The sequence below is a fragment of the Betta splendens genome, chromosome 2 (assembly GCF_900634795.4).
Source record: "Betta splendens chromosome 2, fBetSpl5.4, whole genome shotgun sequence".
Taxonomy (NCBI): domain Eukaryota; kingdom Metazoa; phylum Chordata; class Actinopteri; order Anabantiformes; family Osphronemidae; genus Betta; species Betta splendens.
The window spans coordinates 2,430,567-2,455,034 of NC_040882.2; the positions used below are offsets into that span (position 1 = coordinate 2,430,567).

Below are 24,468 nucleotides of genomic sequence, written 5' to 3' on the forward strand. Positions count from 1 at the left end.
ACCATCAAATCTGGATTAGGTCATTCACAGCAGAGGAGGGAATTTAGTCCAATGATTATTGTGAGCAGGCTGAGCTGCACAACAATCCCTGGCTGGACCGACACATGCCTGAGCACCTCGTACCTCACACACACACACGGCCAGTAATCACTGCTTAGGTGCTATTGTTGTCTTCCTCACGGTGAAATGTGTGTGTGTGTGTGTGTGTGTGCTGGGGGGCACAAATGGCCGTTACAAAAGCAGGTTACAGCAGCACAGACATGACACAGTGCAACAGATGATGGACATTATCCCATCAACCTGCTGTTTCTGCACACACTCTGTCCCCTCCGTGTTCTCTTTGAAAGGACAGCAGGAGCTGTGTGTGTGTGTGTGTGTGTGTGTGTGTGTGTGTGTGTGTGTGTGTGTGTGGAGGGGGCCCTTTCACACACTGAGGCACACACACACACACACACACACACACACACACACACGCACACACACACACTCACACACACACACACACACGCACACACACACTCTGCACCTGTCACAAACAGCCTGTCAGAACAGGAGAAAAGAAACTTCAGCCACGAGGGACGGAGCAGCACCAGATCCGACTCAGCGGATAAAACCCGGCGTTTGTGTTGCCTTCAGAGCCTCACAACACACCGAGTTTTCAGGGCGTGCCAATACAGTCGCTAATGTGACATCACTGAACTTCTGCTAGCGCACATGATTGAATTAGAGTCCACAAACCAGACAAGGCGAGCTGGCGTTTCACTGTTTGGGGGAAAACTGTGAGTTGGACCAATTAGTGAGCTGTTTTGATGCTGGACCGACTCGCTGCCTTCTTGGACAAAACATCCAACTAAGGTTGAGTTTGTCTTTGACAGAGCTCCTACTCTGACGTGGTGTGTTTTTTTTTTTGTTTTTTTTTTTTTTCCCCAAGACTCGTCCCATTCAAATAAATGAGGTGTCTGCACTTTCTGATAGTCTGAAAACAGGCAACATGTGGCCAAGTAACAAGGAGCTGGGCAGAATTCTGGTTCTTTGAGGAACCACCAAGTGAGAAAAATACAAAGATGTAAGAAAAGAAAATGCCAAACGCCAATAAGGATCTATTTGCAGACAGAAATGCCATATTTATTTTATATTAACAAAGTCTAATTATTTTTTAGTCATCAAATCCCACCTGAGTGAGGAGCACCAACTCTCAGAACCAGACCAGCTGGGTTGATGGAATAACCCAGAGTCGCACGTGCAACCAGGTCCATGCATCTAATATTTGTTTTACTGTCATCACAAGCGAATCCACGAACTGACGCTGGGAATGTGACACGTGTTTCCCGCCGTTCCCGGAAGGAGCGCGGCCGACGCCGCCGGGTCCGGAGAAGAACTGTATCACTGTATCGTCAAACACGAGGAGCTCCGCGTCGTAATGCACCTTGGCAGAAGGTTAACTCCGCCGCCCGCAAATTGCCGCCGCGCCCCCGCCACCGCCCCGCGCGCCGCCGCCGCCGGACAATAGGCTCAGCAGTGGCCCGGTGATTGCTTCTTTTCAAATGGAAATGCGAGTCGCCTCTCTTCTGCCAGGTTCCTCTAAGCAGCGTACAAATTACAGTTTACAAGGCACCGAGGAATAAAAAAAAAAGATAGAAAAATAGAAGGTGGGAGGGAGAGTCGAGCGCGAGCAGAATGTCTTTTCTCTCGTTTTTTTTTAATTCTGCAAAGTGACATGTAAATTAGCCTTTAAGTGCTCCACTCGGGGACTGTGATCGTCCCCTAATTGTCACAGTCAATTGTGGCCAACAGTCTCTTCAATCCGCGCGGCTTTTGACAACAAGCGCGCCGGGATCAAAAGACAAATCGCGGGCTCCCTCCCGGCGCGCACGCGCACGGTAACACCGGCGACCACGAACGGGGACGGGCGAGAGTGGACGCTTTACTGCGTAAGGACGGAGGTGGCAGGAAGTGGAGGACACGAGGGCAATTTACTTCCTACGCCAGCTCCCATCAAATCCCTATGAGTGTCAAGATAACAAACCCCGCAGACGACGAGGCGGACGGCTGCTGCGTGCGAAATGATCCGCCGAGGTGCGCGGCGCGTGCAGCCGGCCGTGGACCGGACTTTCTCCAAGTCCTACAGGACCATAAACTTTAGCGGAGGATGAAACGGATGTGTTTGTCTGAGGCAGCGCTGAAAAATAATGCAAACATTTGAAACCGCAAACGAGCAAACTGCGAACTCCGGAGCCTTATCGAAGAGGCCAAGGGTTCAAAGCCGGCTTCCGCTGCAAAAAAAGTTCTGCCACAGTCGACGGAGAAAAAAAAACCCAACACATCAGTTTGTCTAGTTAGAGTTAGAGATCTTTTTTTCAGACACACAAACACACACACGCACACACACTTGCTGTAGCCATGTTTGGAGGCAATTCATTGAGCGATAGGAAGTTTGAACGATCGTAGGCGAAGACTTGGATTCGGTCTGAATTACTGAACTGTGCCGACCATTTATGTGACATATGGCACAATCAAAAGCACAGTGGCTGCATGTGGAGCCACGACTTCACAGCTCGCACCTGTTTGCAGCCTTGCTTTTTTTTATTTCTTATTCTGTGGCCAAAACTTCTGGTTGAAAAGTTCGAAAAATAAAAATCCACCTCCTGTGAGTTGCGAGACCGTGATTCACAGTAGTTCCGTGAAGTAAGCACGCGATCGCAGACCCCGTTTCTCCACCGTCACCTCTCTGCTCCAGCCCGTGCACGTGCACGCTGATGAGCGGCCATCTGATCTTACCGGGCGATGCGAGCCTTTTAACTCTGTCTTTGTGTCCTGGGAGGACGCGCACTCGCGCGCGCGCAGGCACATATTAAGAGCATGCCAATATGCAAATGTCTGTCGAGATTAGAGCTACAACAATTATTCAAATGTTTGATTAATTATTCATCGGAAGCTCCGTCAATTATTTATTTCAGCCAGTGAAAAGTAGGATTTCTCCCCTCTCTCTCTCTCTCTTTCCGTCTCTGTCTGTGAGTAAAAAGTTTCCTTGTGGGATCTATCAGAATCCCAATCAAAACCATTTCGTTTGTCAAGTACAGTAAACGAGCCGGATTTGTTTTGGTGGCGCTGGTTCAGAGACGGCAACCGGATCAGGCGGACAGTTAGACTGTACGTATCGCGTCACACAAATGCACACGGTCCCTTTTGTGTCTGCTTCCAAGCTCCTCAGACCGTTTGGACTAATGGTTAGCGCACAAACCCATCACACAGCGGACTCAACCCCCCTCGGAAGCACAAACACGTCGTTAGAGCGACCGGGTCCGGTGCAGAGACAGTCGCTGAGGTGTTTAGATGACGCCGAACGCTAACGCGGACGCTAATAGGCTGCACTTTGATGCAGCGATCAAGACGAGTAAAACCGACTCAGCAGCCAGACACGAAGGCCTAATTAATCCACTTACACTCTCTACCTGTACAGTCGGCCCTCATCCAGCTTCTATGTGATTAGGTTCTGTCTAACTGTTTACGGTGGCGCTGGGGTCACATTGTGTGGACCAACACTATAGGCGCACTTTGTACAGCGGCCACTGAGTCCAGCATGAGCCGGCGGCGTTGTTAGCATTTCTCCATTTTAAACGTGGACTCATGCAAAGACCTGGAATCAGAGATAACAAGTTGTTTTATTGGCGCTGGGAGACGAGGAGCGTCTGACCTCTCTCCGCAGGAAAAAACCATGCCCGACACGTAATGCGTTTGTTTTTTCCTGTGAGTGTCTCAGTTGAATAAGTGGTCATTTGTAGAAGCCTCTGCTCAGTTTTCAGCTAACAAGAACAACATAAAAAAAATCAATGCTGTTTCGGTGGGAGCATTTGTTTCTGCAGCAGTCGGCCTTGTTCTCTCTGTGAGCTCTCTCGTCCGACTGAGCGAGATCACAAATGCTCAGAAAAGTGTTTTCTTTCTAATCTTCCTTCCCCCCCCCCCCCCCCTCGCTCGCTCGCTCGTGGCAACGTAAACTAAATTCACTTTGCATGATCCTCGCCGATCCCACTCTCCGCCTTCGCCTCCTCGGCCTTTAATTGTCGGTCCGTGGCGCCGAGGCTCTCGCCGTGTCCATCACAGGGCCGGGCCCCGTCGAGAGACGCCGGGTTTGATGTGACGAGGCTGGAGGAGCCACAAACAGGCGCAGAGCCGCGAGATCTGGACGCCCCGGCTTGTTTGTCGCGCGGCCCTTCGGCGGCGGCCGTGGTTTTAATTAAAAGGAGGGGAAAGTCACTTTCAGGAATGGAGCTCAAGCTGCACGCTGAGGGTTTTAACACTCAAGAGGCGCAGCTGCTTTCAATTGTACCAGTGAATGTTTAAAACGTCCCTCCTCGTCTTTTTAGGCCTCTTTTCGGTCAAACCAGCTTCAAGTTATATCTACAGCTACCTCAGCTCAGGGCAAATCGTGAAAACCTTGTTATTAGTCTAGTATGAAATACATTCACCACAAAGACAACCCAGATTAATATTAGGCCAGTATTATTATTGTAATAGTTTCATGGGTGGTGACAAATTGACGACTGCTGTAGGCAAATGTGAATCATCCCGATGACGTGTTTCACCTCACTTCAGCAACGAAATCCCCTCTTACTTCATGTCTGACAGATGTGTCATATGTCACATGCAAACATGATGCAACCTGTGAGAAAAGTAGCGGCACCCAGCCCATATGATGGAAGGGCTGCTGTTACACCGCTGGCACCTCCGTGTCCTCAGCCTTTTTGCTCCAAATGCTAAACGGCTTCAGAATTCACCCAGTCCGATCGGATACGACGCAGCTTTTGCCCTGCATTGGCTGTAAATGAGCCTGTTATCAATTCGCTGTCCTGCCTGTATTAGTGCATTATTTTTGATGACTATGTAAATTCATACACGCTCTTCCTTCTCACCTGCGTGTTCATGGAACGTGAGTCAGTAAAGGCAGCTCCAGTAAAACGCCGAGCCGAGGGAGGTCCTTGAAGCGCGTGGCTCCAGCCCCGTGCTTTGATGTCGGCCTATAAACACGTGTCCTGACATCCAGACCTGGAAGTGGCGAGAGGAAAACTCCACCATTTCTAGTTCCTTTATTAGGAAGCAATTACAAAATTAAAAAAAAAAGAACATTACTATGAAGACACTGATGTGCGGTTCTGATCAGTGTCATTCATGAGCCCCAGTCTCTTTCCTCAAGCAACAGTAATTAAAAAGATCTTGAATCCATTGTCACTCAGCACAAATGATCACAATGAATATTCTTCATATTAGTAACAGGTTTGCTGCGGGTGTGTTTTTTCCCTCTCTGAGCAGGACTGGGCAGAGATATTCATCACTGGATGCACCGCGGTGTCATGTGACTCTCGCAGATCTAAATTAGGCCAATAATCAGGGACGCCTGGCGGCTGAGTTGTTGAATGCACACCATGTACATGTAGCTGTGTGTCAGTCCTGAGGCGTGTTCTGCAGTGGCATCGCTCTCTGTCTGTCTGTCTGTCTGTCTGTCTGTCTGTCTGTCTGTCTGTCTGTCTGTCTGTCTGTCTGTCTGTCTGTCTGTCTGTCTGTCTGTCTGTCGGTCGCGCTCTTATTTTACTTTACACCACTGATGGCAGCAGAGATGGATGATTACATAAAACCATTAATTGCAGCAAATAGGAGCAGAGTGTCTTTTGGGGTGAATGAATGGATCAGTGTGCGGATAAATATCACATATCAGATGGCCAGAGACGTCGACTCCTGATATCATTGAAGTGCGGATCTGTTTCTGCGCTGCAGTCGAACCTGCTGCTTCTCCGTCTTTTCCTTTTAATGCCATCAGGTCTGTTTGGAAGATTTTCCACTTTGACTCTTTATGAAATGTGCAGCAGAAACTAAAGTCTTTTTTTTATAAATTTACCCAAATATGGAAGAATTCATACGTATTTTCTCCAAAAGCTGCAATGACCTCTGACCTCCAGTCTTGATAGATTACATTATTACCTTGTGATTAAATTAAAATCCAAAATAACTAAATGTGTAATTCAATCATATTTCTGAGCAAGCGAGCAGATTGTGTTTGTGATGTCACTGACAGAGTCTTAGTCATAGAGTAGAGACTTAATCTGGCTCAACTTGACCGCTCTGTAGAATTAGAATGACTCCGACTTCACCAAACTTCTGTGTGTTTGTTTACACTGTCAAAAAGCTAAAAGTGAGCATTTGGTCTCACACGCGAACGCAGCGGAGGCAGAGAGAGAGAGAGAAAAAATTAGGATTATAATCTTGGTAATCAGCAGTCATGCCTGAGGCAGACAGCTGCAGAACTGCAGAGCTCCAATTTAGGTGTTGGACATTAAAAGGCATCAGAGCCAAATGAATTTCCACTTCTTGAGTTTTCTGCGGTGACGTTTCAGCTGCACAAAATGAGCCAAAGCAGTAGTGTGCTGGGAAAAGCTTCAGGTTTTTATTGAGAGAAATAAAAAAGAGACATCAGCAGCACAGTTGAAACATTTAGAAATGGTAACAAACACGTGAGCATGTTTCATTTGACATATCACCTCATTTATAACGATTCTCCAATTAAATTGGAAACAATCCGCTCATCACGTGAAGCGAATCTCTGGCAGCAGCGCAACAGTATTTGCGCATTTACTTTGAAATGATCAAAACATAAATAGGAGTGAACTGTTATAAATCCACGCCTCCCCTCATTCTAATTAAAATATTCATTAAGCACAGGGTCCCCTTAAAGGTCACACAACGACTGTAATCCGTTTTCACGGTGAATATGCGGCCCCACGTAGGAGAGCCCGCGTGCGTAAAAAGGCGAGAGGTGCCACTCAGCCGCTTGAATAGGACGCGGAGATAGAGCTATGGGTTCAAGGGTGTGTGTGTGTGTGTGTGCGAGCGAGCGAGCGCGCGTGTGTTTTAGAGGGAGAGAGAGAAGGAGCTGGACCGATTCGTTTACATGCACGCGCTGTGGCAGTAAATTACGCATGACAATAATTCACCCAGGACTGGATCCACTTTGGACCAAAGCTGCTTCGCCCCGCTTGGTCTTACGCACTTCTGGCCTCTAGTTCTTTGTCGAAGGGGGAGAAAAAGAAGAAATTATAGCAATTCATGATGGAAAAAATTATTTAAAAACAAAAATCTCACTTTGGCATTGCTGCTGCTGGCGGAGCGCTCATGCTGCGAGCACACAAGTTGGAGCGATACAAATGTTGAAGAAGATATAACAATTAAAATAATTCTATTGTTTTTAAATAATAAATCAGAAAAACAATTTATCTTCACAAATTCACAAATTCTACAAGAGGCTTTAAATTCGAGTTTGAAGCGTGAGTCTGGTTTCTTTTTGTCTGCGTCTTTTATTTATTTGGTTATTTATCCGGGGCGGGAGGTGGGGGCATCTACCAGTTCAGCCCCTTGATTGATGATTTAATTAGCCATACAGTGGCGAGCTGCAGGACGACAGTGCACAAAATAATACTTTATTTACATAACCAATCAGGACGCTGCAAAGGTGGAGCTTCCTCTCTCTCTCTCTCGCTCTCTCTCGCGCTCTCTCTCTCTCTCACTCCCCTCGCTCTCTTTCTATCCCTGCTGTAAGTCAGACATGGCTGAGATGGTTGACTTGTTTAATAAATGCGGGATTCATCCCGTTAAGTGGCGTCCAGAAGGACAAATCACTTTAATAATGTTGGAATATTCCTATGATATTCCTGCAGGGACTCTCGCGGTGCCCGCGTCTCCCCGTCTCTCTGCAGACACTTTACAGACACTTTATTTTATTTGACGGCATTTTCTCACTTGCTTTGGCAGAATGTCCCTGTAGAGGCTGCAGTCGTCTCCGTTTCTGCCGGGTGAACGGTGCAGAATCACACTCGGGTCATATTTTGGGGTTTCTTTCGGGTTTGAAGTAGAAAATGCAAAACGAGTGAGTTTTTTTTAGAAAGTGTAACTCGGCTTGGAGTTTACGCACATTGTTGCGCCTACACAGACACAGATGTACCTGCAGAACAGGTGATAACGACAATTATCTCCTGTTATGGTGTTTACCTTTATCATTTTTCTGCGTTTCTTAAATTATATAAAACATTTCATTTTCTCAGAGATCACGACGTGTGCAGCTTCATGCTACTTTGTCCAAAGACTTCTCATATTTCTCAAATACAATTAACTAAGAAACACCGTCGACTTCCACGTGGAATTATAGAGCAGAATGAATAACTAACATTTACACTACGGCACTAAGACTAATGACAACGTGCACGCGGGCATTATTTTGAAGGTCTTTTGCGTAGAAAAGCCGGACGCGTCCAAACCTTCTGCAGTCGCAGCCAATTACAATAATGAATACGTAGAATTGGCTGGAGACCCAAACTACTTTACTACATCCTGCTGCATCAACCATGTCATTTCTGCAAATTAGATAGAGTGGAAGTAGAAATAAAATAATAATAAATAATAATAATAGTAACAATCCTTACATGATTGTGGCCGGCGTGGACGCGCTCCAAGTTTTCCCCTCTTTTAGCGCGCACACACACGCGTTCACACGAAGAACGCGAGCAAGGAAAAAAAAAACACTGTCGCCCGTTCTTTGCTCCGCGTCGAAGCCCAACACTTTCACTCAAAAAAGAGAAGAGATGGAGAAAGAGAGAGGGGAGTAAGGGAAAGAAACGAAGTGGAGGAAGGGGGAGAGAAACGAGAGAAAGGAAGGGAGGGGAGGAAAAAAACTTCACGTTCAACCCAGAAGATGCTCACGTTTGGCGCTCCTCAATTATCCCCTCCCGTGAAGATAGGTGGCGTGCGTTTCAGGGGGCTTCTCCTCTGTGTTACACGGCAAAGAAAAAGAGGTGGAAAGAAAAAAAATGTCATTAGAAGAGGCGTAACACGCCAGTCCCTACCCAGGTTTGTTTCCTGGAGTGGGTGTAAGACATCAGTTGTAAACCTGCCCTAGCAGGAATAACGGTCCCTCCCTCCTCCCAACTATTTCTAAGGCTTTATTTCTAAGGCTTTATTATCACCGGTGGAAAAGGATCCGCTCACCGACGCGCTCCGGTATCATCCTTCCTCGCGACTCCTCTCCGCAAGCGACCTCTTTCCACTTCTAAAAGCAGGTATGTGCCTTCTCCCTTTTATTTTATTTATAGCCGCCTTTATTTCGCGGAATGCCTGGATTTTAAACTTCCGTGCGCCCGCGTCACAGAGTTGGAGCCCAACTTTGCCTTACCTGCACAGGTGGACGCACAGTAGGTGCGTTTGATTCGTGCTTTTTTCTCCTTTTACTTCTCGACCCTCCGCGACGTCGAGGCGTCCTGTCGGTTCCTGACCGCCTGGGAAATTGAGCTCTTTTCCGGGCGTCTGGCGCGGCACAACGCCGCTGTCCTTCGGAGGAAAAAAGGCGATAACGCGTCTCGTTCGTCGCGTATATTAAGGCTTGTTGGGTGATTCGACTAAACGCACAAAGTGACCAGAACGAACAAAAATCTCTGTCCACTTCTCTTAATAACAATATCCGCGCTGATGAATTGGCTGGCGAACCGAACATCCAGCGATTTGAGCCTTATCGCTTTTGTTTATGCGCCGTTTGTGCCTTAAAGATTTTTTCCCGGATCGCGGAGCCACTTGGCACATTTGAACAATTATTTCCAATCTGTTATTTATTAACTGTTGACAACTGGATTCGGCTTTAGTTTATCAAAGCTAGACGTGAAGTTTTCTCAGGCGAAGCCAAACGTTTATTAAAGTTCTAGGACTTTTAATCAGACAACGCAGTGGGGACTTATTCCAGGCTTAGTGTCATTCTCGGTGGAGTCGCCTTTAAGTTGTGGGTTTGACTTAAAAAAATGTCATAGATTTGATTTATTAATCTGTTTCTTTCCCAGTGTCAGAGTCAGGCTTGAGCGTAAAACGTAAACGGGTGTTATCAGTAAAAAACTCTAATTATTTAGTGACCCGAAACTGGGAGAAAATAAAAACCGGACCTTGAAACTTTTCCGCTAGAAGAAAGTCTAAACTCGAACGTTTCGCTGCTGCTTTCACTGGCGGAGTGAAATAAGAGAAATTATTCTCCCTTTCTGTCCCCTGACGTTTGCGTTGCTGTTGAAGTGACTAAACTGAGAACCGATCAGCTGAAAATCCAAATAAGATGGACACGGATCCCCCTCGCCGCTCCTTCCCGTACTTTCACCCACGGCTCCTCTTTTCTTTTTTTTTTCTTACAATCTGTCCCTTCATCCAAGTTGCATTTGCTCTGTCTTGTGTGCGTCCGGCGCGAGTGGAACCTCCACGCTAATAACCACGTTGTTGGTGCTGCTCCCTCTCTCTGTGTCTGTGTGTTTCCCGTCAGACGCGAGCTGAAATCAAGGAATCGAGTCCATGCGAGCTGCCATCTGATCCCACACACACTTATCAATGAAGCAAGAGATCATGGCGGATGGCCCCAGGTGTAAGAGGCGAAAACAAGCCAACCCGAGACGGAAAAACGGTAAGAAAATCACAGGGGGGAGACACCGCGAGCAGTCGGGGGACACGACTGGATGTTAGCGGGGTGTGAGGGCTTCCAGCGCGGGTCGGGCACGGTGCGCTCATCAGCCTTCCCCTTTTACGCAGGAATAAAGGGACCGCTATCCGGCGGAGAAGCTGCGCGTAAACGCGTCCGCCGCGCGAGCCAACTGCGGCTTCTGCGGTGTAAAATAACGGAGGGAAAAGTAGCACGAGTTGAAGGAGAACAGCGGGATCATTTCGGTGGGGAACTTGTGGATGTTCGAAAGTTTGAGCGTCGCGGCGCTGCCGGCCGGTTGGTCGCCGGGACCGGGTCCGCCGTGGGGACCGTGCGGCGGTCACTCAGAGCGGCCATGGCGGGGACACGCGCGTGCTGCGTGTTGTAAAAGTACAGTCTCGTGACTTTGGAGTTCTTGCTGTGATCCGGGCGCTGGCGTGCGTTATCCGCGGGGTTCCTTCTTCACGCAGGCCCTTAAATCTCATATTTTGAAGTCATTTATGTAAACATCGTGGCGTTTTTTCGGGACAAGCTGAAGTGTGTGTGTGTGTGTCAGTGTGTGTGTGTGTGTGTGTGTGTGTGGAGGGGGGGGGGGGCGGTAATTAACTGAAGACACAGCATCTGTTTGCTGTTTCAGTTTTTAAACCTGTGCGCTCAGTTCACCGTTAAGTTGATTGCGGCGGAGGAACAATATATAAATAGGATGACACGTCCGATAAACGCTGGGCATTAATTGGGTCTGAACCGGAGCGCTGGAGGTGGAGATTTGTTGCTTTCCTTTCTCCATTCGACTGCACACTTTCCCACAAGAGGCAAACGTGTAGTGACATTTTCTGGCCCCGTTGTTCCTGATTATTCCATATAGGCTGCAAACGAAGTGGCGAAGCAAGTGTTCGCAGGAAATATCAAAGCTGTGATTTGAGCTGCTCACGAGACGATCTCATTTGCTCGCTCCCTGTTTTTTAAATCTCTGCCCCCACAGGTTATTTATCTAGATCAGATTTCATTTATTGATTCCATACAATCGATAGCAGACAAGCATTTTGTTCCACACTAAATAGCACAAGAGCACAACACTGGGGACGTATATGTACAGTATATATTTATTTATTTATAGTAATAATGCTAAAGAGAAAATCTGAATAATAAGACACGTTTATGAGATGACAGCCCGTTTAGCTGTGGCCACCTGTTTTGTTAAAGGGAGAGTGAGAGGCAGGAAACCAGGCTAGGCTTTTGTACCAAAATGCAGAATTTGATAAAATAATATTAGCAAAGCAAATATAATTTTCACACCCTTAAACCTGACAGGAGACGGAAAGCTTTGGCTCAGGGTGTAAAGAATATTTATATCTCCTGTAAAAAAAAATCCGTCGTTGAGAAAAATGTGAATTTAAAGGACGAAAAATTAAAACGTAAGAAGGCTTCATTATAGTTTTAAAATATCAACGTGACCCCCCCCCCCCCCCCCCTCTTTTTTCCCCTTTTCAACCATAACAACTAGCTCTGTCTGATGACCCCCCCCTCCTCACCCCCGAATCCTCCCCCCCTGGGAATGCAGGGGCTCATCGAGGCTTGGCCACTCCGCCTCCCTCTCGCCGCCCGCCCGCCCGCCTCGCTGCGTGTCCTCTTCCTGCCCGGCTCCGCGGAGCGGTGGCGGGGCAGCACGCGGCGTGTGACGGCCGGCGCGCTCCTCCGGCGCCAACGAAGCCCCCCAAAACGAGAGCACGCGGCACGCTCAGGCGGAGACGCGGGGATTTTTTTTTCGGAGCGTTCTGAGCAGATGGACGGCGAACGCGAGCAGAGTCCCGCTTCTCCCTTAAACAAACAAATCAAATTACACAAACGTGAAATGTACACTACTGCGGCTAATTTGACCCGGCGGCCTCTGGACGTGGTGACGTGTGGGCGGCTGAGTCTTAATGTAAATTCTAACGTTGTTGCCACCTGTCATTATTTGTGTTCAAAAACTGCAGCGTTGTCTCTTCCACATCTGGCTCCGTGTTTATTTTTTAACTGTGACTGAGGATGAGTTGATTTTCTCTCAGTGTTTCGTCACTGGTGGAATTGTTGCCATTATTTTGCTGCCTTTTTTATTTTTTTTCAAATTACAAGGGGCATTTCAGCATTTGTGCCAATTAGTATTAATGAGGCATTTGCTCACTAAGTTGTCTAACCAATGACATTCTCATCCAGATGACTCTTGGCCTTCAGGGTTGGAGGTGCTACAGTAGCTTTACTCACTCTCTGGCCAGTCTGTCATGTGGTATTTAACCACAGTTCATGACTTATCCCCCCCCCCCCCCCCCCCCCCCCCCCTCACCCCAACCTAGCACGCCTTTGCCTCACAGCTGATCCACTCCACAACAAAACCTGAAAAATGGCATTATTTTTAAACCGTCCTCTTTCCCACTGTTTACAAAAAAAAAGCGTCCTCCTCTCCTGGTGTGAAACTTGATCTCGGCTGAGTGAAGCGTTTGAGAGTTTGGCCCTCGCCAGGTGTTGCTTGTCACATCCAGCTGTGTGCGAGCGCCCAGCAGAAAAAGCGCTCACACACCTGTTCCTATTTTCTTATTACTCAACCAGCACGAGCGACAAAAACACGTCTCCTCAGATGAAGGAAAAATCCTTTGGTCTTTGTGTTTTGTGATTTGGACGTTGCACTGGTGTCTCTGCCTCAGATTGTGTGGCAGCTTTTGTCTGAAGGGGGAGGAAGATGAAAGAGGAAATACAGATGTTGAGCTGTTTCCTGTGCACTTTGGGCCACGCGTCTTCTACTTTTGAAACCTTTTTTTGATTTGTCTTCATGCCCCAGATGGCATTTGGATGTCGGGATATACCGTAGGAAATGCACTGATTACATAACCCGCAGCAGCAGCAGCAGCAGCAGAAAAGGCAGCGAGGATGAGGCCGATCTCGCTCCCTGTGTCTGTGAGGCTGCTGGATTTTGATATCATAGTCTGAATGTGGTTATTAAGGCTATCATACATTCACGCTTAAAGTGGAATAAAATAGGGGAAAGGCTGTGTGTGTGTGTGTGTGTGTGTGTGTGTAGGGGGGGTAGCCTTGCTTTCAGACCCAAACAATGCCAGATTTCTGCCAGTCTAAACAATTTGTCCATCTCTATTATTCCTCTGCCTTTTTAAAGTTGCGGAGGAGAGAATGGGAGGGGGGGGGGGGGGGTGAGACAAGGTGCTCCCTTTCTTCCTCTTCTTTTTCCCCTTCTGCTCCCAAGCAAGCCCCCTCCTCCTCCCTCTCCTCCTCCTCCTCCTCCTTCCTCCCGTGTCCCATCCGCCAACCCTTCCTCCCTCCCTTCCTTTTCCTCCTTCTCCCAGATTTTCCCTGCACAAGGTAGGGGCAGTTTTCTGCCACCGTCACAAGCAGAGGAGGGGGGGGGGGGGGCGCAGGGAAAAAGAGAAGAGGAGGAGGAGGGCAGGTTTCGCAGGGTGCTCGCGGACAATTGATTGTCAGTGGTAATGTGTTTCATTTACATGTTTATACCGTCAATAGTGGCGGGGGGTTGTCCACGGCGCCATTCACTGCTGCCATTCCCATACGGGTTGGCAATTGTGTGGAGCAGCCAAAGCAGACACCTTACTCTCCTGATGGCTTTTTTTTCCCTGCAGGAAGAGACAGAGAGAAATGTTGTGCGGCGCATTCATGTTGATGGAAATACGGGATTATTTTGTTTAAGCAAGTGAAATAATTACTGGCGGGACTCGGTCGGCAGGAGGGCCCGCCGCGCGGCCCCGCGCCGCCGGTGGATGAGCCCCGGCCCAGTATTTTTATATCGTGGAATCAAAATAGACACGTTGCAATTACCCCATGTAAAGCGGCTAGCAGGTTCCCTGAACGCAGCTAATAAGGAGCCATATTTGTCCCGTCACAACGACACGTCGCGCTGCTCTTTGCTGGGCGCTGAGGCCCTATTATTTCCCAGAGTGCACCCTAGCTTTTTTTGCATCACTCGTGTATTTCTTCCTCCCTCCTCTCCCTCCTCGGCTGCAGTCATCGCGAGGCTAAATATATCCATCTGCTCGAAGTGTGTGAGTCAAGTGTATATAGCCAAGCACATAAAAATGAATGGACTTCCCTTACAAGATCATTGTGATTTCGAGTGTGGCGCCGCTATACGGGAGCAAGAGGACGCTCCCTTCGGGTAACAGTGTCAGTTTTGAAAGGGAAGAGGATTTTTTTTTTTCACAGGATCAGTTGCCAAAGGGCCTGGAGTATTTACAGTTATTGTAATTCACGTGGTTTTATTCAATTTTATTTTATAGTGTGTCACAGGGAGACAAAGATACAGATACAGTCATCGCAGTGTGATATCTTGGGCTTTCAAGCTGATGGGCTATTCAACAAATCCTCTAATATGTGCTTTCCACAAGGAATTAAATCGGGAGCGTAGCTCTGCAGCTCCATGCACCCCCCCCTACTCACACACACACACACACACACACACACACACACACACACACACACACACACACACACACACACACACACACTTTTTCAGACTTTGATAAGGCAGATAAAAGCAAATAACATGGCTTGTGGCTGTACACCCCCCAACACGCACATGCGGGAAAATAAATAAATAAAAAAAATAGAAGAAAACTAATGATCATCTCAACTCCACGCTGGACACTGAACAGAAAACTTTCATCCATCCCTCCTCCTTCCAAAAAATATTTTTTGACACATTTTCTCCTTTTTTCATTATTATTCCATTTTATTCGCTCTTCCTTCCTCGACCGCCCTGCTTGTGTGAAGATATTCTTTCGCCTGGCGGCCACAGAACACACACTCGCAGAGGCACCGCGAGCCCAGACCCCTGACACCGCAGGTCTTTGGAATGCCTTAGGTACGATTTCACTTTCGCTCACATCAATGCTGACCTGAATGCCTTTCATATCTGATCCGCCGTGTCTCTCCTGGTAAACATCTCCCGGGGGGAGAACAAAGAAAGGAGCTCCTCTTCTTCTTCTCCCTCTTAATCACAATTCAGCCCCTTTCGCTGCCAGCAGCAGGACTACACATTTGCATTCAGCATCAGAAAAAGGGCCAGAGATGAAAAGGGGGGCGAGAGGGGAGAAAAAAAAAAAAAAAAAAAAACGGGAGCGATAGAGAGGAGAGGAGGAAAAAAGAAGAAGAGGAGGAAAAGAAAAAGCTGGGAGAGAGGCAGAAAGGGTGGGTGGGTGTTGGAGAGAAATTCTAGGGTGTTTGTGGTTGTTTGTTGGTCGTCCCCTGGTTACGAGCCTTTTATAGCCTCCTTACTCTAGCAGGGACCCGGGCCCCTCCTGACAGACAGATAGTGTTACGAGATGCCATGCCCACACTATTCGTGGCCACTCGCGCTGAGGAAGAACAAGGAGGAAGGCGAAGACGAAGAGTCGGGAGCAGCGTCTTCACGATGCGCTTCTGTTCGGCGTCGAAGCTGAATTCAGCGGCGCGCCTTCGATTTTGTCCCCGCGCGTCTCCATCTTTTTTCCCGAAACCCAAACGAGGAAAGAAAAGGAGGAACATCCACCGTGTCCTTCTATGCAAACACGCACAATGCAGTTTATCTGTTGCTTAATCAAAATGATTAGCAAGACGTCTTTATCGTCCGATTCCCAGGCTGGATGTATGCAAATCTTAAGCAAAGATAGGGAGATGGGAGGGGGCGCGTGGAGGGAGGGGGCTCGGCTCATGTGATATGGATTCGGGGTTTTCTTTCTTCCCTTTTCCTCACCCAGAACTTTTTTCTTTCTTTTTGGTTAAGTAGAGGGATTATTGGTACACCTTCCCTCCCTCCTCCTCCCGGCCAAGCTGCGCAGGATTTAGGCAGATTTACTTCAGCAAACACCTTTGGACACTGGGGGAAAGTAGGAGTCTGTTTGGAAAAGGGGCCTTTTGTTCCAGGGGGTTCTGGATAATGCCTTACCAGGCAGCCGTGATATTACCCCGTGCTTTGGAGGAGCGGGGCGTCGGGGCGGTGGGCGGTGGGTGGGGGCTTAACCCTTTGTGCGACAGGCCTTTGCTGTTTGTGCGTCTCCCTCAGCACCTCCTGCGACCGACCGCACGGCCGCGTCCTGCGGTTTGTGTCGTGGGACATGTGGGGTTTGGAAGAGGTGCGGAAGTTCCAGTGTGTGTGTGTGTGTGTGTGGTGTGATGCTGCACACACACACACACACGCACCAAGCGTTTGCCAGAGACGATGAAAGCGAGCGGTGGCTGGATCCGCTGCCTGACTAACGCCGGGCCATGAATCAGCCAATCGTGAGCCAACTTCGCTCCAGCGGCTTCTCTTTATGTTTAAGCTGCAGTGGAGACGGAGGCCGGGCGGCGCGCGGCGTTCCCGGTCTCGGGTCGCTCGTCATATGAAAATCGGGGCTCGATTTGCGGCCACTGGAAAGTGCGGGAAAAGTTGAGATGCGGCCGACGTGCGGTTCTGGTACTGGGCGGCGCTGGTGGGGAGTTGTGACAGTGATGGAGCTGAGGCGACAGACGTAAAGGTTGCTGTAGCGCTGACCTGCCTCCTCTTTGCTCTCTCTTCCCACCATCTTTTTTCTCAGCCTCATGGTTTGACATGTTGAACCCCCCCCCCCCCCCCACCCACACACACACACACACGCCTGTTGTGCTGCCGTGCACATGTTCTGCAGTAAAGTTGCCGTGCAGTCAGATGTCTTTCTCCTGCTTCCCTGACTTTATTTCATGCCTTCGTGCTTGTTTTCTCTCTCTTTTTTTCATTTTCATCCCTTTGTTTTCTTTTCTGCTTCTCCTTTTTTTCCTCCTTTCAACAAAAAGCTAGAAATTGAAAACTTCAGCGGCCTGGCAAATAATTGCATGCATTTGGACTTTTCATTTGCGCGTGTACACTCTTTACGCTAAGCCGGCATGTTTTATGCATCGCGTAGGAGGAAGATGCATTTTGAAATATCATGCCTCATTTGAGTCTTTCTCAAGTGAAAATGCAAAGTCTTTATTTGGCCCATCCGTTCCGTCTCGTCCTGCTGTTTGCACTTATTCAGTTGTTGCGCCACGTCTCGCCTGTGATTTCGACTTTCGATTTTCCACGCGTCGACTTTTCCCATTTGCGAGGGAGTCTGGGCGCGACAGACGACAGGTTGCTGAGCAGGTGTAAACTAACATTCAGATTCCATAATTAAATGGCAGGGGGGGCAATAAACAAGTTGAAAAACACCTTTTGTCTAACAATGCTATAGTGTATGTGTGCATGTGGATGCACGGGGGGCGTCTGGATGTTCCACCACATTAGGTGGAGCTCCTAATGCACTTTCAGATTGAGCACATCCTGCAGATTTGCCTCTCACAGCGCGGACGGTTAGATATTTACATGATTTTAGCTTTTTTTTTTCTTTTTTTTTTTTGCAGTGTGGAAAACCGAGCGCTTCTGATCATAATAGAGAGCAACCTGTCAAATCAGATTTATTTATTTAAGTGCTAACAAGCAGGATTGTCTTTTAATAGAACAACAAAGAGACAAATAGAGATTAAACCAAAAGAACAAGCATATCCCAGCTGCTTTGAGTGTGTGTGTGTGTGTGTGTGTGTGTGTGTGTGTGTGTGTGTGTGTGTGTGTGTGTGTGTGTGTGTGTGTGTGTGTGTGTGTGTGTGTGTCTGTGTGTTATCGCGGCTGTCATCCGTAAAGCAGGGCGCAGCTTCATGATGTTTCCTAAGAAAAGTAGGGGAAAAAAAGTAATCACCTCAATTGCCCATTAAATGTTTTTTTCCTTTTTTTGCGGCAGCTGCTGCTTCAGTGACGACACCTTTGTGCAAACAAGTGTTGAAAGCAGCCCCACGTTCTCTGCTCCGGCGTCGGCGCGCGTACGTGCACGCGCCCGCGCTCGCCCACGCTTTGATGTGCGCTTGATTGTCGGGTGCAGGAGCTCCTCTGGCAAGGTCACGGCCGCGTGAAACAATCAATAACAGATCACCAGATTAAGGCTCGGTGACATCTGGAAATCCAGGCCTTTTCCCACCATCCCCTCCACGCACGCTTCCTCTTCCTCACCTCGTGTAGTATAATAGAACATGCTATTTGATCAGGGCTCGCTTTCCTGGTGCACTTCATTATTCAGAAGGCGTCCCGCTTCCCTGCCACCTAAGTGCAGCCCTCTGCTACCTTTTTTTTTTTTTTTTTTTTTTTAACGAGGACCTGTCTGCTTTCATTTGGGCTCCGGTTTTCCCAGTCTCGCGTGGAAGTAAATTCAGATGTGTTATCTCACTTTAATTGCACCCGATTGCCAAGCGAGATTAGGACCAAATTAGGTCATTTTGCGGTTGTACAAATTTCACTCACTTCCACGCTTTCATCTCCGCGTTGATCAAGCACCTTCTTAACCGGCGGTTGCAGCGAAAAAGAGGAAATGGTCAGAATTACACTCGGATCTCTTTGTTATTCAAACATACGTTTAACCTTTGGCAAGAGTGAGTCAAGGAGAGCAGAGAGGGGTTGGGGGGGGGGGGGTCCTCCCCTCTAAATGTCATGTGCGGCGCAGTCGGTGGACATGTGTAGCAAAGTCGAGCCTGTTACAAACTGGGAGAGGTGAATTCGCGTGTTAATGGCTTGTGACTGGAGAGGGAGCCCCCTCCCCTAAACGCCGCGTGTCCCATCGCTGTCAAACGCGAATGTCAAACAAACGCTTCCTCAGGTAGCGGGGGGATAATCACACCGACAGGCCTGTCCTCAGCCTTTCTGACACGAGCCTGAGCGGCGTCCGGGAGGAGGTGGTCGGGCTGGAGGTCAGCGCTTCAGGAGGAGCGTCCTGAACACATGGCGCTAAACGAAACAGGGGAGGCTGGAGGTCGACGGAACAGCTCCTTCTGCGGTTGTGGTCGTCGTTTGGTGAGAATCGAGGGGCAGTTTCCGTTTCTTTACAAAGGCAAGGGGTTGAAAAGGAGCGGCTGGTGAATAAAGTTGGCGTTTACTTTATCAATGGTGGTGAAGCTGAGTCACGGACTCTGTCACCATAACGTCTGTGGTTACATGATACAAGACTACAGCTTCAAAGGCGCTAGTTTTGCAGAAGTCAGAGCAGAAGTTGGGCTTTTGGTGCCTTGTAGTCCACCCCCCCACCTCCACCTCCACCTCCACCTCCATCCATCCATCCCAGCAGCCAGTCATCTAATTACTTCTCCCCCACCCAGGGGAAGCTGCTTCCTTATCGCCCGGCCGTCTTGCTCCGGCATTCCTCAGATAAATTCCCCACCACTTTGTTATTCTTACTACTTAGGGGTATTGGAATTAGCATGGCCATCAAAGCAGGCCTTGTACCGCGTCTCTCTTTCTCACACCCCCTCCTCGCGACCTTATCAGTGGTCATACATTACAGCTGTGCGCGGGACGTGCCCACGGGTGCAGAGGTGAATCACGGACAAAGGTATCACGCCATGCGTCCGACATCAAAGGCTCTGAGGGATGATGAAGTGATGCAAATGCGGCGCCGGCGGCGCCTTGCTGCGGCCCGGGCGTTTCGGGGCTTCGCAGGTACTTCAGGGCCGCGCGCTAACGGATTTGTCAAGTTGCACGGAGCGGTTCAGGTGCCGCCACGCGCCGCGTTGGCATTCAGCGGAGGCAGCGCTGCCGGCGGCGCCCGAGAGCCGTCATTTACAAGTGAGCTTCACAACCTTTTAGCTTCATCATACCTGTTAAAAACCTCCACTTGGCAATTTTAAACACGCACAAGCATCCCTGGGTGGATAATCAGGGCTCCATTCATCCCCACAAACCCCACTTTTTTCTTTTTGCGCAGATGTGTGGGTTTGATGGAGCCCTCGCTTCCTTCCTTCCTTCCTTCCTTCCGCCGCTCATCATATGTTTTTCCAACACGGCTTATATCTCCACAGCAAGCAGACGCCGCCTCCTAAACTGGCAATCACAGTATCCCTAATGTTATTACTTTTCATAATTAGTTACAGCAACACTCATTCCACTACTAGCGGAAAGGAGTATTCCTTAGTAATTAAGGTAATGAAATATTCATTTATGCTACCTTTTCAGCAGTCTCACAAATGAGCCAGCCATGGTTAATGTCCGCCCAGCCTCTGATTTTATTATGATGGCAGACTGGCACATCTGCAATTAGTACTCACACTGACAGTTAGCGTTTTGCACGGGGTGGTAAGCAGAGGGAGGTGAGATGAAGCGGTGGAGGGTGGGTGCACCCTGGTGCGATTACACGCCCCCTCTGCCACTAGGCCAGACCCCACTACCCCCCCCACCCCCCTCCACTCCACTAACCTTGTCTTTTTCTTTTGTTACCTTTATCTCCTCCTCCCCCGCCGTCTCCTCCCCGACGGAGAGGTTACCTTTTCCCAATGGTGCAAAATCGACTTGACATAACTGTTCATCAGTTTCAGCCCCCCCCTCCACCCGCCTCCCTACCTCCCTCCCTCCCTCCCTCCCTCACCGGCTCCCCACCTCACCCCGAGGTAGTTTGCATCAAATCAGGCCCAGTCAAGCTTCAAGTGGAAATTGGCAGGCCAGAACCTGACAGTGGAGGAGAAGAAGAGGGAGGGAGAAGGCGACCAAAAGCAAGCAAATTGGAGCACTAGACGCCTGAACGGCGTTCAACGCGGCGACGTCAGGGTCAAGTTTTAGGGTTAAGTGGAGTTAAATCTCTTTCCAACCCAAGCTAATTGACTGTTGCCTTTTTTCCAGGTAGACCCGTTCACATCATTGGGAACAGAACTAACAGATCGGTGTGTTTTCCTGCCTGCCAACATCTGTGGGCTTCTTGACCGTGTTTGCAATTCAGGTGCAAAATCATAAAGTGCCAAAGAATTCCCACATTTTCTTTGAGGCTCCTCCTCATAATCACTACGAGGCTGACGAGCAGTTTTCCTCACAGTGTGGGCTTTGGAGAAAAAAAAATCCACGCAGCATTAGCGAGGGGCCGTGATGTACAAGCCTCTGCCTCCGAACGCTGGGAGAAAATATACGAGGGATTCCAGATTATGACCTGCCAACGGGAACTTTGCTCCAGAATTGCCGTGAATATAAATCACCAGCTGGGAAAAAGTCCATTTGGAAAGCGAGACTGGTGTTATTTTGGAATGGGCGACATTATTTCGTGAGGCTTTGGTATTTTTTAAGGAGGGCACTGGCCGGTGGAGGGTGCTGAGTTGCAATTGAGTGTTTATGTGCTATTTAATTTAAAGATGGCTGACACATGCAAACAATGGCACAATATATATATATATATATATATATATATATATATATATATATATATATATATATATATATATATATATATATATATATATATATATATATATATATATATCTATATATATATATATATATATATATATATATATATATATATATATTGTATGTATGCGACAGGCCAGATGCACAGATGCGCCACACACATGCTAATTGGTAGACAGGCAGGTCACAGCAGACGCAGATGTGCCGTTTCTTCCTCTTTCTTCCTCCTGAACCTCGCCGTGGCCCTCGGAGACGAGGAGATAAGGACGTTGTGATGAAACTTTTAGTGAATCTCGCTGCTCCAGTTCTGTCGCCGCCACGCCGCCACGTCACCGAGCTCCACCCCCAACCACCCCCCTCCCCCTGCTCGCAGCTGCTATATATTCTTATTAAGGTTGAGTGGGAGAGGTGAGTATTATTGTGTTTTTATTCATTTCTTCTCCCTTCTGACTGTCCACAAGCTCATATTTTGCCTCTTTAATGTCCTCGGAGGACATTTAAGTCTATTCTACACATTGTGTCCCTTTATTCTCTTTGCTATTACGCTTCCTGTCGCTTTCTCTTCCTCCCGTCCTCTTCCTTCCGTCCACCTCCCCTCTGTCCCTGGCGCTCGCTTTCTCCCTTTTCCCCTGGTTTTATTCCTCTTCCCCTCCCACCCCTCAGCTTTGCATGTGCTCTCATGGGCTGATGGCCGTTTCGACAGGGCAGCATTGAGGTGAAGCGGTGTGACGGCAGAGTTTTGTTAAGCCGAGAACAAAGGCTGGGAGATGCCGGGCCAAGCCATTGTCCCGTGCCTGTACTGGCCTTGCCACAGTTTTGCAGGATTTAATGCTCTGTTTACTTTCGACCAATCACCACTAATATTCAAAGAGAAGCGTCTTCGTTTTAAGCCCACCTCAGGATGATTTAGGGTGGATCCATAAAAACAGCCGCTTTGCAGAGGCAGGGCTGTAGTTTGTGACTCGTGGTTGTTTTCTCTGTGCGTCAGAAAGGGAAATAAGACATAAATACAAGTTGATAGCTTAGCAGGGTGAGTTTTGTTTTATTGTTATTATTTATTTAGGATATTCATATTGGACGGACAAAACAAGTGTGTGTGTGTGTGTTGTGTGTGTGTGTGTGTGTGTGTGTGTGTGTGTGTGTGTGTGTGTGTGTGTGTGTGTGTGTGTGTGTGTGTGTGTGTGTGTGTGTGTGTGTGTCTGGTCCGTTGGAGTTCCCCTGCATGGTCTCTGGGCAAACTGAAAGCACTGCTCAGTGGGATTAGAATGAGTGTTGGGGGTGGCTGAGGGCAGACGCCAGAGGCCCCAGAGGATTCTGGGACTTTTTTTGTCCACTTTGCGACGATCACAACCTTTAACAGGCTTCGAGTGGAAGTTGGGCCTCTGAGCCGGACCCCCGTCCATTAGCAGCTGTGGGAAGGAGGCGTCGCTTCCAGCAAACAAGCCAAGGCCGCGTGTGTGTTGTTGTTTTTACTACAACAGTGCATCTGATATTGACATAAAAGCCAAGTTTTAGAGAGCAGGGCCAATAAACACAGTGAAAAGCATTGTCGTCGAACCCAGTGATATTTTCATGGGCGCGTAAAGATTATGAGTCGGTTCCAGTAGCACCCATCTGTGCTTTCATTTGCAGCTATACGTCCAGTTGTTAAAGAGGAGGTTGTGGAAAGATGGGACGTGACTTTCATCTGGTTAAATGGTTTGTTAAGGTCAAAGGAGATCAGAAGAGTGTAATTCTCGACTGGCAGCCCTAAAACCACAGGCTGACTGACGCGCCGGGACGCTGACCTCAGCTGTTTTGGGGGGAAAGAGAAGAAATGAGAGGCTTCCTGCCGAATCCCCTCGGCGCTGGCAGTGAAGAGGTTAACTCCGTCAAACACTTTGTATCCAACCCCTTTCTGCCGCTGCTTTTCCTCTTTTTTTTTTGAAAACAATTACAAAATTACAGTAGATAAAAATTGAACGGCGCGAGTATTTATGCAATCAACATAACGAAGAAACAAAACAATTTAATGTGGAAAAATCATCATTCATCTGCATTATAATTGCTTCTCTTTCACATCTACGGGGATGGTTAATTAAAATTGTGATTAAATGCGCCTGCACTGCCTAAGATGTCTTCCCCCTAAACAGGTGCTACAGAATTTAAAAGTAAAGAGAAAAAGCTAATTAGCATTGGAAATTGAGAAATTGCCTGCAAGAATCGGTGTTAATTTCAGTCACTGATGAGGTAATTTATAAAAGGGGAGCACCGAGGAGGCTGTGCAACACGAGAGATTGCAACGCAGACCCCCCCCCCCTCGCAGCCGAGCCCCCCGTCCCCGGCACATCCCCGCTTTCCCAGCATGCAGGTGAGGCTGTTTGCAAAATATTGAATATTTGGTTCCATTTCCGTTAGTTTGTGTGCTGAACTAAACGCCAGAGACTGATTAATGACACGTGAGGGCATCGCTCACACACACACACACACTAATATAGAACTTCTCCTCTTCTGGACTTTGCCGGTGTCCATCTTCGAGCTGTTCCATCACGTCCTGCACACACTGGGTCTCACCCCTCTCCCACTGAATCCCCCCAATCCGCCCGTTCCCTTTTGTTCATCTGTCAAGGTTTGCTAGTGTCACTGACTCACCCGTGAGCTGGTGACCCTGACGACGGCGGCCCGCGGTTCGGCCCGGAGTGAGTGACGCGAGCGGGTCGGGCCAGCGGGCCACAGGTCATTAGACTCTCAAACTTCCACAGCAGTGGATTGGAAACCTCAG

At 48.4% G+C, this 24,468-nt stretch overlaps 1 protein-coding gene and 1 long non-coding RNA gene across 3 annotated transcripts in view; one reads left to right on the plus strand and one right to left on the minus strand.

Annotated features, from left to right (window-relative positions):
* Positions 1 to 6,414: 6,414 nt before the first annotated feature.
* Positions 6,415 to 10,331, minus strand: LOC114846171 (uncharacterized). Its single transcript, XR_003783982.1, has 3 exons — positions 9,212 to 10,331; positions 8,466 to 8,808; positions 6,415 to 7,880 (listed from the first exon to the last, which is right to left on the minus strand). It is a non-coding gene; the product is annotated as an uncharacterized LOC114846171 (long non-coding RNA).
* The window catches only part of zeb2b (zinc finger E-box binding homeobox 2b), a 72,658-nt gene continuing 58,521 nt past the window's right edge, over positions 10,332 to 24,468 (plus strand). For both annotated transcript variants that reach the window (XM_029133814.3, XM_029133825.3), the window contains exon 1: positions 10,332 to 10,468. In XM_029133814.3, coding sequence (XP_028989647.1) covers positions 10,396 to 10,468 — 73 coding nt within the window. In that variant the 5' untranslated portion in view covers positions 10,332 to 10,395. The remainder of the gene's footprint in view (positions 10,469 to 24,468) is intronic.